This window comes from Pogona vitticeps, chromosome 12 (assembly GCF_051106095.1).
Source record: "Pogona vitticeps strain Pit_001003342236 chromosome 12, PviZW2.1, whole genome shotgun sequence".
NCBI lineage: Eukaryota > Metazoa > Chordata > Lepidosauria > Squamata > Agamidae > Pogona > Pogona vitticeps.
The window spans coordinates 21,710,968-21,725,238 of record NC_135794.1 but is presented as its reverse complement, the minus strand read 5'-3'; the positions used below and the strand labels follow the sequence as shown (position 1 = coordinate 21,725,238).

At 41.5% G+C, this 14,271-nt stretch overlaps 1 protein-coding gene across 3 annotated transcripts in view; it reads left to right on the top strand.

Annotated features, from left to right (window-relative positions):
- The window catches only part of NTRK3 (neurotrophic receptor tyrosine kinase 3), a 320,443-nt gene that overhangs the window by 176,174 nt on the left and 129,998 nt on the right, over positions 1-14,271 (top strand). For all 3 annotated transcript variants that reach the window (XM_072981881.2, XM_072981880.2, XM_020781727.3), the window contains exon 12: positions 7,006-7,194. In XM_072981881.2, coding sequence (XP_072837982.2) covers positions 7,006-7,194 — 189 coding nt within the window. The remainder of the gene's footprint in view (positions 1-7,005; positions 7,195-14,271) is intronic.

The window sequence follows — 14,271 nt, the reverse complement described above, 5'->3', positions numbered from 1 at the left end:
CAGAGGAGGCCCTCCTCTCGGTCCCATTGTCAGCCCAAACAAGGTTGATGGGGACATGAAAAAGGGCCTTCTCTGTGGTGGCCACACTAGTAAGATTCCAGCCAATAAATGACATCTAGCACTCACCTACTCTGATTTTCCATTCCATGTTAACCTAACATATGAGAAGAAAAATGGGTGGATGCAATCTGACTTGGGATCACCCTGATCCTGAACTAACTTTGTACCAGTATAGTGGGCTGATAGGGGTTTGTATCTGGTACAATTTATTTCCTCCCTGTTCCTCTTTTTCCACCGTATATTATTATTGTCGTTGTTGATCTTGATAATTGATCTAGCAGCAATAGTAATAGTAATAGTAATTATTAATAGTAGTAGTAATAGTTACTGATGCTACTATTAGTAATAGTAGTAGCATCAGTAATAATAGGAGTCAGAGTGGGGGTGTTGGTGGAAGTAATATTTTAGCTCTACACCTATAAAGCAGTTGCGAAGGTCAAGGGGAGCACAAGAGCACGATGATTCTAGGGGTATGGATTGTGTAATACTGCATGCTACAGAGGGAGAGAGGAGGATTTACTTGTAACAGAAGAATACTGTGGATAGGCTTTTTTTGGGGGGGGGTCACAATTGCTTTTTTCCTCAAATTACCTCTCCCTAAAGCAAGATCATCATAAGATCGACGGAGTGAGCTCCTGTTGCTTGTCCCATTTCCCGCCAACCTAGCAGTTCAAAAGCATGTAAAAATGAGAGTAGATAAATAGGTACCACCTCGGTGGGATGGTCACGGCGTTCCGTGTCTAGTTGCGCTGGTCACGTGAGCATGGAAACTGTCTTCGGACACACGCTGGTTCTACGGCTTGGGAACGGGGATGAGCACCACACCCTAGAGTCAGACATGACTGGACTAAATGTCAAGGGGAACCTTGACCTTTACTAAAACAAAGTGTGCTGCTTACATACTGCCCCATGGGACTTAAACTACTTTCCGGTTGGTTTATAGTTTAATTGCGCAGGCTACATTGCTGCCCAGTGAGCTGGGTACTCAATATAACAGCCTTGAAAAAGGATGGAAGGTTGAGCCAACCTTGAGCTAGCTACCTGAACCCATCAGATTTGAACCAAGGTCATGACATGAGACTTGACTGCAGTCCTTCAGTTTAACCACTGCATCATGAGGCTCCTCATAAACATTTGCTCAGCAACCACAGTTGCCATTTTAGTGCTGCACAAAGTCTAATCCAGTGGTCCCCAGACTTGGGCCTCCAGATGTTCTTGGACTTCAACTCCCAGAAATCCTGGCCAGCAGAGGTGGTCGTGAAGGCGTCTGGGAATTGTAGTCTAAGAACATCTGGAGGCCCAAGGTTGGGGACCACTGGTCTAATCCATTTTCTGAAGGTGCGGCATCTAGTTTGGTTCCTGTGCTTGGTTTTTCCTGTTCCCCATTGCTGTTTTTTTTCCATTGTCCTGTTTGTTTTAATCGGCTTAGCATCGTCATATTTTGTAATGGCATGTGTTGAATTTTTGAAGACAACAGATGCAAGAGGGAGAGCGCGGGTGGAGAAGAATGTTGATGGCTTCAAAAGGCTTGATGAAACTAACATTTTCTAATCTCCCGAGACTTCTTGTAAGGATAAGCATCTGTAAGGCTTACAGGATGCTTTGGTGAAAGGACTGTGCAGAAAACAGTGTCCATATTTTGCAAGGCAAATGTCTTAAAGTATGAATAATTGAGAGATCGTACACAAACACGCTTTTGGTCAATAAGCAAATGATGTGTTGCTCAAGTGAAATCTGCAAATAAATGCACACATTAGAAGACTTGCTCATGCTCCATAATAAAGTAACATTAGAAGAGTTTGTTAAGATGCATGTGGATTTTGATGCAGGAAGCAAATGCAACATTGTACATTCCAGTACACCTTAAAAGTGGATTTAGAGGAACTCAATAGAATTGATACAGTCATTTTTAATCTTTATACCACCTCACCCAGATGAAGGAAATATTGAGCAGTTTTTTTTCACGAAATGAGAAGAGAAGGCAAGGAAGCACACATATTCAGATGGTGGGTTAGGAGTTATGTGCTGATTAGCTCTCATTTGCTCATAGATGTCATACAAGATGCAAGGAAATGAGCACTGTTATAGAGTCCCACTTTGAAATGAAGTTGGAGGCAAGGACGCCCATGGCCTGCAGGACTGCGTAAAGATACTTGATAGTCAAGGGGTGAAGCCGGATGGTTGTCTGAGAGCTGACATATGTTCAAGGTGGGGAAAGTTTTCAGAAACATCCCCTCCCAAGAGGTTTCCAGCTGTGTGGAGCACCAGAACTCATTCTTGGTAGATGTCAAAAACTGAGACAGAGAATGACACTTCCTTGTCATGCTGCCTGTTAGCTTTGGTGACAACAGACTCTCCAGCTATGAGAAACAATCCATCATACACTTCCCCAGACAACTTTTCCTGCTGCTTCCCCTTCAACTATTGGGTTGCCTAGAGTTGGATATGCCTTCAATGAACACAGCAAGAAGCCATGAAGCTTTTCCCTTTCTTGATCTCCTGGGGATGATCCACTGCCTGCTTGTTAGCACAGATTAAGGATGCAAATCTCCTTATTTCATCCTTGGGAGGGAGAATGAACCCTTGTTGAGTAAGACTGCGATAATTTCTTCACTGTTTATTTCCATGTACAGGAGTCTTCTTTATAGGAAATACAAGTTGCAAGATTTTGTGAAATATACGAGGGGATTTTGCACAAAACACAGCTTTTTTAGTTGAGGCTGTAGTTGATGGGGAAAAGACTTGGTTTAAATCCTCCTCATGCACAGTGAAAAATATCACAGTAGTTGATAATTTCTTCAATGGGACATATCAATATTCCAACAAGAACATTTCTGAGTATCCATTATATCCTTTGCATGGATATTTGAGATGGGAAACCTCTTTCTCTTTGACTATTGCCCTTCAATATGAGTTTCCTTTCTTTATGCATTCCTCTGTCATGTATGTAATACATAAAGGGAGGAACACGTGTTTGTATTAATGCTTCCCAGTTGAAGTCTCTTATTGTTGTTAAATGACAGCCCCTATCATAATCATCTATGAGAACGTCATAGCCGTCTATGTTGGGATGTGTAATTCTGAAACACTGGTATGGCAGAAGTAGGTGGCAGGCATGGACTACCTTTTTACCCATCCGTATGTTACTGGACTCCATCAGACTGGAAATGGGAAGGTATGTCTGGATTTGTAGTGCACCCACCTCTGTAAGTCTTCAACTCCGCTTCGCTCATGTTCAGACACACAATCATGCTGAACAAAACATGTGTCCTTCTAGGTCAGCAGTCAGCTGATGACGATGGCCAACCCAATCTCCTTGGGAAGATTAGAAGCAAGGTGTGGAGTAACTAAACACAGCATGGATGTTTCTCCACAGCATCTTGCTTCTGAGCAAGGAGTTTTCATACAGGTATCATGTTTAATAGTCATTGATGAGCCTATCGTTTGTCTAATTCCTCCAGACAGAGGATTTTATCTTAATGGATAGACTTTAAAAAAATTCTTTTGCATTTCTTGAAAACTACAAAGTTCCCTTGGATCGGTGTCACGGTGTAGCATCACCAAATCACCCTGAATATATATACTCTTGTTGGATTTTATATGAAGAAGAGTGTTGGGCTTGGTTAACACCTGAGTGGGAAGCCAGCATGTAATACCAAGGATCGCTAGGTAGCTCTGGGGATGAATCCTGCCTGAAGTCTTGGAGAACAACTGCCAGTCAAAGCTAATCATTGCATAGCTGCTGGATAGTTCAGTGGTTTGGGTATTTGGCTTTGGTGCCAAAGGTTAGAAGTTCAGTTCCCCGTTGTGCCTCTCTAACAGCGACTCTACGCAGTGATCCATAGAGTTCCTTGCAACTCTGCAGTTCTAAGATTGTTATATTATTATTCTTGGCTCAGGTATATATGTTCCTTTGCTCCTGTCATAATCTTTCTTTTAAAAAAAAACCAACCTCTTTCTATGTTCACTCGCTCCCCTTAAACTTTGCTATTAAGGATCAATGTGGCATTGATCGTAATGATTTTGGTTTTTTGCTGGTGGGCAGCCAACCTAGCTAAATGAATGCAAGCTTACAATTGATTGTGTCCTAATGTTGAGGATGAAACGGCCAAAGACCCACAGACTGGTTGGTTTTAAAAGCAGACCTCAGGGTCTCTGTTTATCATGGTAATATAGTTTTTTTTTTTAAATAGACAACATGGAAAGTTGGAAGCTCTATTTACATGTAGTGTACATATAGAGAAGTGGATGTGCAGTGGGAGAAACAGAAAAAAGTACTTCTGGTCTTTTTATGTGTTTAAATAATTTTACCCGTTGCGTCTTGTAACACGATTTCCAACAATACAGTTCTGTGTCGGGGCAGGCAAAAAACAAATCTGGGTTGGAATTAAGCATGTTGAGTGTGTGATGGAAAACTGGAGGTGAGGTCTCTTCCAGCTCGGATTGACATCTGAATCATAGAAGGGTTTGTGGGGTCATACGATTCATCTTGTGTTTGAGGTTGGTGTCATGATATACCGACATTTCTGTTCCGAGCCCAGCCTTTGTGATACTCAGCTGCTGCGATGCTTGGTAAAATCACCAAGGTCAACACCCATCTCCCCTATTTCACTGCTGTTCTCCGACTGTCATAATGATTGACATTCTTCTGGTTTATAAGAAAACCCTACCAGCTTGGGTCCTTGTTTGCTCACCGACAAACAAAAAATGTTGTAAAGATTAGCTGCAGGAATCTTACGGTGCAGATTGGTTTCCACAACAGCTCTTAACGTTGCTAAGATGGGCTGTAGCTCAGATGGGGGGGAGACTGGGTAAAGAAAACAAGCAAAGCTGTCAATCCGAGTTTACGATTATGTGGGTGGGAGATTTGAAGCAACAAAGACTTCTTCCGTGTGAGTAAAAACACCTGTCACAGCTGCCGGAAGTCTTACTAATTGCCAGCAAATTTATTATGTCCCACTTGGAAGAACAAACAATACCTGAACTTGAAAAAGGGCTAGCACCCCCCCCCATTTTCTTTCTTTCTTTCTTTCTTTCTTTTTTTTACTTCAACAAAATCGTGCATTCAGACTCCACATTCTCTGGATGTTCTTGCCGAGACTCCCAACACCTTGAAACCTTTCTTCATTTTGGGTTGCTCATGTTCCATAATAAAGTAATTGGGCAATTAGAAATAGTTTAAGCGATGGAAGGGAGATCTCCCTAACCCCTACCCCTTTCCTTAGCTCAGGTAAAAGACAGACTTATTGAATGTGTTTGAAGTGTGAATCTTCCCTGCCTTGTATTGACCTCCTGCTAGCCACTGGCAGTCTCGACAAAACAGAAGATAAAACTTCTCCAGGCGTAGTTGTTTCTTTCTTCTGTTGCATGAATAAATTAAAGCTCTGATTAGGAGTGTGTAATGCTGTCAGAGTTTTTTTTTAACCCCCCCCTTTCTTCTTAGAATCACAGAATAATGGAGTTGGAAGGGGCCTCTAAAGCCATTAAGTCCAACCTCCTGTTAATACAGGAATCCAAGTCAAAGCAAATCTGATCTGATAGAGAGTGGTCCAGTTTTCTCTTGAATGTCTCCAGCACTGGAGCGCTCACCACCTGCCAAAGTTGTTGGTTCCACTGCCAGACTGCTCTAACAGTTAGGAAGTTTTTCCTGATAGCCTAAATCTGGAGCTGGAGACCATTCTTACATGTCCTGCAATCTGGGATGATCGAGAACAGATCCTGCTCCCACCTCTGTAATGATCACCTTTTAAGGATTTGAAAAGCACTATCATACCTCCCCTCCATCTTCTTTTCTCTGGGCTAAACATGCCCAGTTCTTTCAGTCTTTCCTGATAGAGCTTGGTTTCCAGTCCCCTGATCATCCTTGTTTCCCTCCTCTGAACTTTTTCCAGTTTGTTGGCACCCTTCTTAAAAGTGTGGTGTCCAGAACTGGACACGGGACCTCTAAATCAGTAGTTGTCAAACTTGGGTCCCTGAATGTTTTTAGACTGCAACTCCCAGAAATCCTGGCCAGCACAGCAAAGTGGTGAAGGCTTCTGGGAATTCCAGTCCAGGAACATCTGGGGACCCCCAGTTTGAGAACTACTGCTTGAAACGAGGCTTTACCGGTGCTGAATGCAGTGTTCTGATGGATTGCCGACTGTTTTCCTACAGTGTGCAACTCTGCATGCCAGTTGTGTAAGAGAGGGCCTTGTGAAGGATGATGAAGTACTGAATAAAGCAAAATTGGATGGTGGGCACACCATCCAATTTAATGCACATCCTTCCATGCAGCTGTAGAGTGTGTGAGAGGACCCCGCCCAAGGCTGACACGCCAGTCCAGTTTTCTGGCCATTGATCATGGCTTCCCTTCGGAGTTCATGGCTAGCAATGGGGAAAAGTATCTGCCATATTGAATGATGGACCTGGGGGAAGGGGAAATGCTCAATTTTATGGTGCCGGTAACTTGGATTTATTTGTTGTGGTCTCTGTATATCACAAATGAACCGTAGAACCACCACAGTTACAGGTGAGGAGCTTATTCGTACTATCTCATGGACACTTTAGAGTTGAGATGTTCCCTAGACGAAGTCTCAGGAGACCTGTTTTCAAATCCCACTGAGCCATGGAAACACAATGGCTATGTGGAACCATTCCATGAACCTCTCACATACCTTGGAAACCCTGCAAGAATAATCATGGATTAGAAGTGACTTGACAGCACATGGCAGTACTGCAGAGAGCTTGGAAGGTGGACCTTGGAGGAGCAAATCATCTTTTGTCATCAGGCAAACAAATCTCACAAGGCTTCCTTGACAGTGTGTCTCATTTTCTTGATTGATGAGAACATGGAACTCAGAACCTTTCTATCCATAACAGCTAGGCTGCACCAAGATGATGCATTCTTGGTATAGAACAAAGACCAGGATCCCTCATGTCTTCATGAATTTATCTGTCTGTCTCTAGGTCCTGTGGCTGTGATCAGTGGAGAGGAAGATTCCGCCAGTCCTCTTCATCACATCAATCATGGCATCACCACACCTTCATCGCTGGACACCGGCCCGGACACGGTGGTGATAGGCATGACCCGTATCCCTGTCATTGAGAATCCACAATACTTCCGACAAGGACACAATTGCCACAAACCAGACACATGTAAGTGTGTATGTCTTCATTTTGCTTCTCTATGTCAAGAGCAAAGATTCAAGAAGTTACATTTTGGACTTCACCTGCCAGGATTACCCAGCTACCATGGCCGGAAGGCGATGTTGGTTTGGGGATTTCTGGAGGTCGGACTCCAAAAAAAAAAAAGGAACTGTTCCAAGTTGGAGATAGAGAAGGGAAGGAGACAAACAGATAGGAAGATGTAGAGTGAGGGGTTTTAAGAAAAATAAGTATGAGGATTTGAGAGAGAGGACGGTGGATCTTGTGAAACTAGCAGAGAATTAGAACATTGCACAAGAGAGCCCACCAAGAGAATCTTGAGGTTGGCAGTGTAGATAAAGGGGCCATCAAGTCATGTTCAAGTCCTGGTGCAAGGAAAGGCCTCCAATAGTTTATATTGAAATAAATAAAACCAACATTATATCTTCCTGGACTTTTCCAGGGCTGTTGGGTTAAACAGGGAACCACCATCTAGAAGGAAGGGTGTATGACAATAGCCAGTCCAGTGCAGAGGAAAGGAGCCAAAAATTCAGCTATCAAGGATAATGGGATCAGTAACATCTGTCTGATCAAGTGACATCTTGTGTTAATGTTGCATAGAAGTCAACTAGCTTTACAAAAAAGGTAGAGCCGGACTTGGGCTATAATCTTAATAGTTGCTGAAAGAATGAAGTAGAATGGAGAACCAAAGTTATGTCACTCTTCCAGGAATTTGAATGTTCTTTAGAAAACTGTGACAATGTTTATACTGAAGCTGCATGTTGTTGTAAGACACAATTCCGCTGCTACTACCCGAAATACAAAGAGAATAATTGGCTTTATGTTGGTTGTAAAACTGGAAGTTCCCTATTACTAAAGCAGATAAGATGGGCTGGAGTCCAAATGGTGTTTATGTAAAGTTTATGTTACTTACCATAGCTAACTGTGACTAATTGACAAAGGTCCAGTTGTGTAGTCCAGGCACGTGATCTGATATGGGATGGAGACACTTTGGCACCTTATAAATTTGCACAGTTAGCCACAATAAGTTACAGAAGCCTTACACAAATACTTAAAGGATCCTGGCCCCTTGAATGCTTAGTCCTAGTGATGAATATTTTTTTCCTCTTAGGAGAGAACTCTTTTTTATTTATTTATCCCTGTCAACAGTGAATTCAATCCATTACCAAAAATATGCATCACCAAGTGATAGCTTATCCTTTCCAGTCCATCAAGATATCCTTGTAAAAACCCGTAGCAATTTGAAATGTCATCACGAACAGCACATAGCGTGGCTCACCGCATCGATCCTCTTTCTCAGAATGGCTCCAAACCAAACCATATGAAAGGTTTCACCCGCTCTCTCACTCCCCACCCGTCCCATATGCTTCCGATCCCTGTGCTTACCATTGTCTGTGTTTTCCTGCTTCTCCTGAGAACTAAAGGGTGGTGGGAGGACTGGCACCATGCTTCTAGATCTGGGGAAAGTCAGACTCGTGTATGGCAGGAGGAGGATCGTGTTACTGGATCCCCAGCCCTCCATGTGGTGGTCTTTCTAGGATTTGATGAAATGATTTTGTAGAGAAATCCCACAGAGCTAAATGAGAGATATTAAAACTCCTTAGTAGGGCTGGAAACTCTGGAGCATAATCCTATGCGTGTCTACTCAGAAATTAGTCCAGTTGAAGCTAAAGGGATTTGCAACCAGGTAAGTGTGAACAGGATTGGATACATAATTGGCGTGCTCGTTAGTTATTTTCCTAATCAAGGCTGTGCTGTATATACACTACTTTAGATTATTTTTTTCAGGGCAAAATTATCAATTTCCATATAGTAACCTTTATCCACATGCACATGCTTAAATTCTTCTCCATACATTATTTTCCTTGATGCTCCTGCTACGGCGTCGCATCCTATTATCTTTTCCCTTCATCCGTCCATTTTGCATTAATCTCAGGGGCTCATGGTGCCTCATTAAGAATCCCACTGGGAAAAGGGTATTACTTCATAGTATTAAAAAGTCCTCGGTCAGCTTTGGCTCTACGGCGATGTTGTGGAAAGTAAGCGAGAGGGATTTCAAGAAACAAAGGAATATAGTCAGGAAGAGCCTTGCGGGGTGGGGGAGAGACCAGACAGCAGAGGACTTCCCTTTACCACACTGCTAAAAATGGTTTATGGGATATGAAGCAAAGTTTTAGTTCGTCACTGATTATAATTGGGGGAGCAATTTTAATCAGTGGGGCTGAGAGGCAACTTCCGCAGCTATTTTGGATCTGCAATAGGAGATCAAAAAAAGATGATCTTAAAAATGGCATTTCCTTCTAAAACAGGTGGTGCCATTTTGCTGGTGCAGTTCTGTGTTCTTTCGCACTTCTGAGCCGCCAGAATGGCATCTATATTGAGGGTTCTTTGTGATCCATCACAACACACCTGTAATCAGATGGAGAGATCAGCATTATATGCTTCATATACTAAGGGGCAATTACTCTCATTTGCAGGATCAAGGTAGGTCAACCAATCATCCTGCAGCAGTCTGCTCAGCAAAATCAAAGGGTTAAAGCCTTTTGTGAACATAGCCCTGAAGGCAGATGAACTGGTTTTACACAGTTGACCGTACATACTGGCTCTTTTGTATACATAACACATGTTGGTAAAAAGCAAGCCTGGATATTTAGTTTTGGTATGCTACCAGCCTGCCTGCACTGAATTTTGTTAGTTGAGTTTTCCTGTAGATCATTGGTTCCAAACCTTGGTGTTCTTGGACTAAAACTCCCCAAAGCCTTCACAACCGGCTGTTCCAGCCAGGATTTTTGGAGGTAGATCATGCATCCTTTTCCTTTAAGGGTTGAAGTACACAGAGCGAGCACAGAAGAACAGCCAAACTCTCAGGATGGGAGAACATTTTTGCAGTTCCTCACCTTCAGCCGTTACCCTAACCCTCTAACCCTGTGAGGATACAATGGGAAGGATTTACATCCTTAGCGGATACACTTTGGAGGAGAGTTAACCTTTGATTTTGCTGAAAGCACAAACTAGGTCTGAGGAGGAAGACATTATATACTTGTGGGACCATAAACAACAAGTCGTATTGGGGTGTGCTGCTCTTGTCTGGGATGTCAGCCACCTCCTGCCGGCCTCTGCGTTTTGATCCCCAAGAATCCCCCCCCCAAAAAAAAAGGCTGCCACATGCAAGATGAAGCCAGCTTGTTTTTTGCAGGCTCCATAAGGTAGGGCCAAAATTAAAAGAAAATAAAAAGATTTGGAGTAATTGTTAGGAGGAGCTTCCTAAAGGCAACAGGCATCTGACCGTGGAGCAGGCAGTCTGGGGAGGTGGTAGACTGTCCTTCCGCTGAGGTTTTTAAAAGCAAGATTTCTGGAATATTTCAGCTGTGAAATTCCTGAAATGAGTGGGGTTGTTAAACGGATTGTTCAGCCTTACTGTTCTAAATGTGGTTTTGGTGTTGTTTTCGTTTACTGTCTTGTAGTGTGACCTTCGATCCTTTCTTGTATTTGTACGCTTACTCATTTTTTAGCTTTAAATATCATGTTTTCGTGATGTAAGCTGCTTTTTAAGGAGAGAGATGGAGTAGAAATATTTTAACGAACTAATCCTCATCCAAAGCAGAGTGTCAGTATATCTCTACTATCGATGATTAAAAAAAAAAAAACTGACTAAAAGAGAGGGCAGAATCCAGTGTTTATTGGCCATTCAACTCTCTTGCAGAATGAGCCCAACAAAAATAAATTAAGATCTGATTAAAATAAGTGAAGGCTCTTAGGAATGTTGCATTGTTCTTCCTCCCATGATAGGAATTTCCGCTTTGGAAAAAAAAAACTGTGGTTTACCGACCTCATAAACGTGGGGAGAGAGATTAGCTGAGGCCTGTGTTACAAAGTGAAAATACCTCGCTCATTAGAGCAATGAGCTGTGTCTGCTTAATTGTAGTCCATTGTGACTTTGATTGTAACATCTTTATTATTGGGGTGCATGTGCTGAGGAAGTTTTTTTTTTTGTCTAGACAACACAATAAATGGAGAAGAAACTGCAGTGAAGGCAGGTTTATTCATTCTAGATAAAATTCTCTCTCTCTCTCTCTCTCTCTCTCTCTCACACACACACACACACACACACACACACACACACACACACACACACACACACACACACACACACACACACACACACACAAACCTACCTTCTGGCTTTTTATTCCTAGAATTCCTGTTACGCGGTGGTTTCTGAACCACGATGGCTTGACCTTTTGTTTTTGCCATCATCGGTGATATTTATAAAACATGCCAGCTTGATGTGCCTATGGGCATGACATTGGCTGACACAGTGGATGATTGTTTGCTGTGTCCTGGAGGGGCCTCTGTATGGCCAGGGAGAGATTTCTGGACTGCTGGAAATCCTGTTAAAGGCCACGGACATCAGGCTGGAATATTTTGCTAGAATGAAGGCTGGGGTCGGAGAGACAGGAAAGGAAAAAGTGCTATGAGCTACAGTTCAAAAATGGCGGGTTTGGAACACTCATGGGGTAACAACCCTGTAGAAGTTCAGCATGTCAAAGGGCTGGTCAGTAACTGAACAGAAGACCGCCTAGGAGGAAGCGATGCCCAGAGATCCATTTTCTATCCGAAGTTTTATTTGCTTGTCTCACTCTGCATTTCCCAACAATACTGGAGCTGGAAACGAATCATACCCCAGAACGTTACACGGCTGTGGATACTTCTGGAGAAAATAAAAAGAACCTAAATTTTGGAAAAATGTGCAGATTCAGTCAATGGACAGAAGTGTGTACAATTTAAACTATGTGCACATTTGAAAACAAAAAGCAAATAAATGGATGGATCTTGGCTCATTAAAGAGCCCCAGCAATGTCTTAAGTTTCTGTCCAGTTCTGAGACTCTGAAGGCGTTGAGTGTTTAGCTCTTCATTATTTTCCCCATTATACGCAGTCCGCCAAATGTTGGGCTGGATTTACGCAGTGCCTCGAATACTGGGGTCATTCCCAAGGACCTGGGATCTCTATAGGTCTTTCCTTAGAAGGTGTGCTGTTAGGGTGGACTTCTGCAACTGGTGTATCATGATCTCATTGACACTATGAGTGCCAAGGTGGTTTTCTTGTTCGTTTCATACTGCACCTAGAGCATCAATTAGAAGCAAAATAATTTTAGTTCTCTGTTATTAGTAATATTATTATACAAACTTTCACCTAAAACCTAAGCATTGGTTCAATATCAACACTACATTTATGACATTCCCAATATTGATGTTTTGTATAGCTCTGATTATGCTATTTCTGGTATTGTGATTTCTGATGATGTTTACTATTACTATTACTACTACTACTACTACTACTACTACTACTACTACTACTACTACTACTATTATTATTATTATTATTATTATTATTATTATTATTATTATTATTATTATTAAATACCAGGCAGTCAATCAAAATAATAAAAACATTGACTGATTTTATATAACACATATAATTTTTGATCACAAATTTAAGTGTCTGTTAAATATTATTTAATAATGCCAATTTTTTCAGTTTGTTGGTGATGTTTCTAAGATGTGTAGAAGATTTTTACTACTACTACTACTACTACTACTAGTAGTAGTAGTAGTAATAATAATAATAATAATAATAATAATAATAATAATAATAATAATAATAATAATAATAATAATAATAATAATAATAAACTTCACAATGCATTATGTTCAAAAGGGTTCACAGAAACATACAAATACAGTGTCAATTATGATTGCAAACTTGACATTGTATCATGATAGATAGATAGATAGATAGATAGATAGATAGATAGATAGATAGATAGATAGATAGATAGATAGATAGATAGATAGATAGACAGATAGACAGATAGATAGATAGATCTGTTTAAATCCCCGCATATGTAGCCATGCTATGTGGCTCACTTAGGATTACCACTTTTTTCTCTCGAAACCTCCTGAACATTAATACATATATGGTGGACAGGAAAAAAGCACAACCATTTTGATGGGAATAGAAGTGTTTACCAAAATTTGGGTGTTGTGTGTATGTGGGACAGAAAGGAGAAGAGTCTGGAAAACTTTGAAGGCGAAAAAAAGAAAGTGTGATGGTTATGTTTTCTTAGTCCCTACTTCTGGGATGGTATCAATGGGTCTTGCTTTAAAAAATATATATAATAATGGCAGATAATGGAATTGTGTTCTTGCCGAATGGATAACATTTGCTGGTTAGTCCTATTTTTTATTATTTCTTAATTTCATATACACACTCATGTTTTATATTCATGTTGTTTTTCACCTTATGCCCCTTGCTGTGTTTGAGAGGGTCGGTTGATAGAAGGAGCAATGCATAAGGGCAGCTGAATAACATGCAGGTCATCCTACGTGCATCATAGCAAATTGAATATATTTATTAATGGTAAAGTTGGCTTTGATGATTGAGACAGAACTCTCTGTCCATCCGTCTAGCCATTTATTATCATTCGCCTACGTAGATGGGTTGGTTGTTTAACCAAATAATCAGATCACCAACCAATTAAGGGCTGCCCCTAGAAAAGGTCCTTTGGTCATCATACGCATTACACCCAGTCCAACTTTGTGCCCACATCTATATTGAGTAGGATTTTCCTAATCCATTGTTGCTTTCAACTGTTGTGAGCCTCTCTGCATAGTGCGCAAGTACTAGAAGGGTGGGATATAAATTTCTATCAAAATGAAATAAACGGGATCCAGTTGAGTGGGCCACATGGCTGATCCTTCTTCAGGTGAAGGACACACGCTGACACAAGCTGCTGAGCAGAAATGGAAAGAGAAAAAACTCTATATGCTTAATGCGCTATTAATAGTACATTGCCATGATATAGATTTCTGTCACCTTCCATCCTAACAAACATCATTATCACTTTGTGAGGAAATGGGAGGGAGCCATGACGGATGTTTGTTCCGATCCGCTGAGTTCATATGCAACCGAATGGCCAACGGAATGCAGATAATGACTTTCTGTTGTCTCCTAAGGAGAAGTCTAGCTTCATGCATCGACGACCCTGCCCTTAATTGGCGCTAAT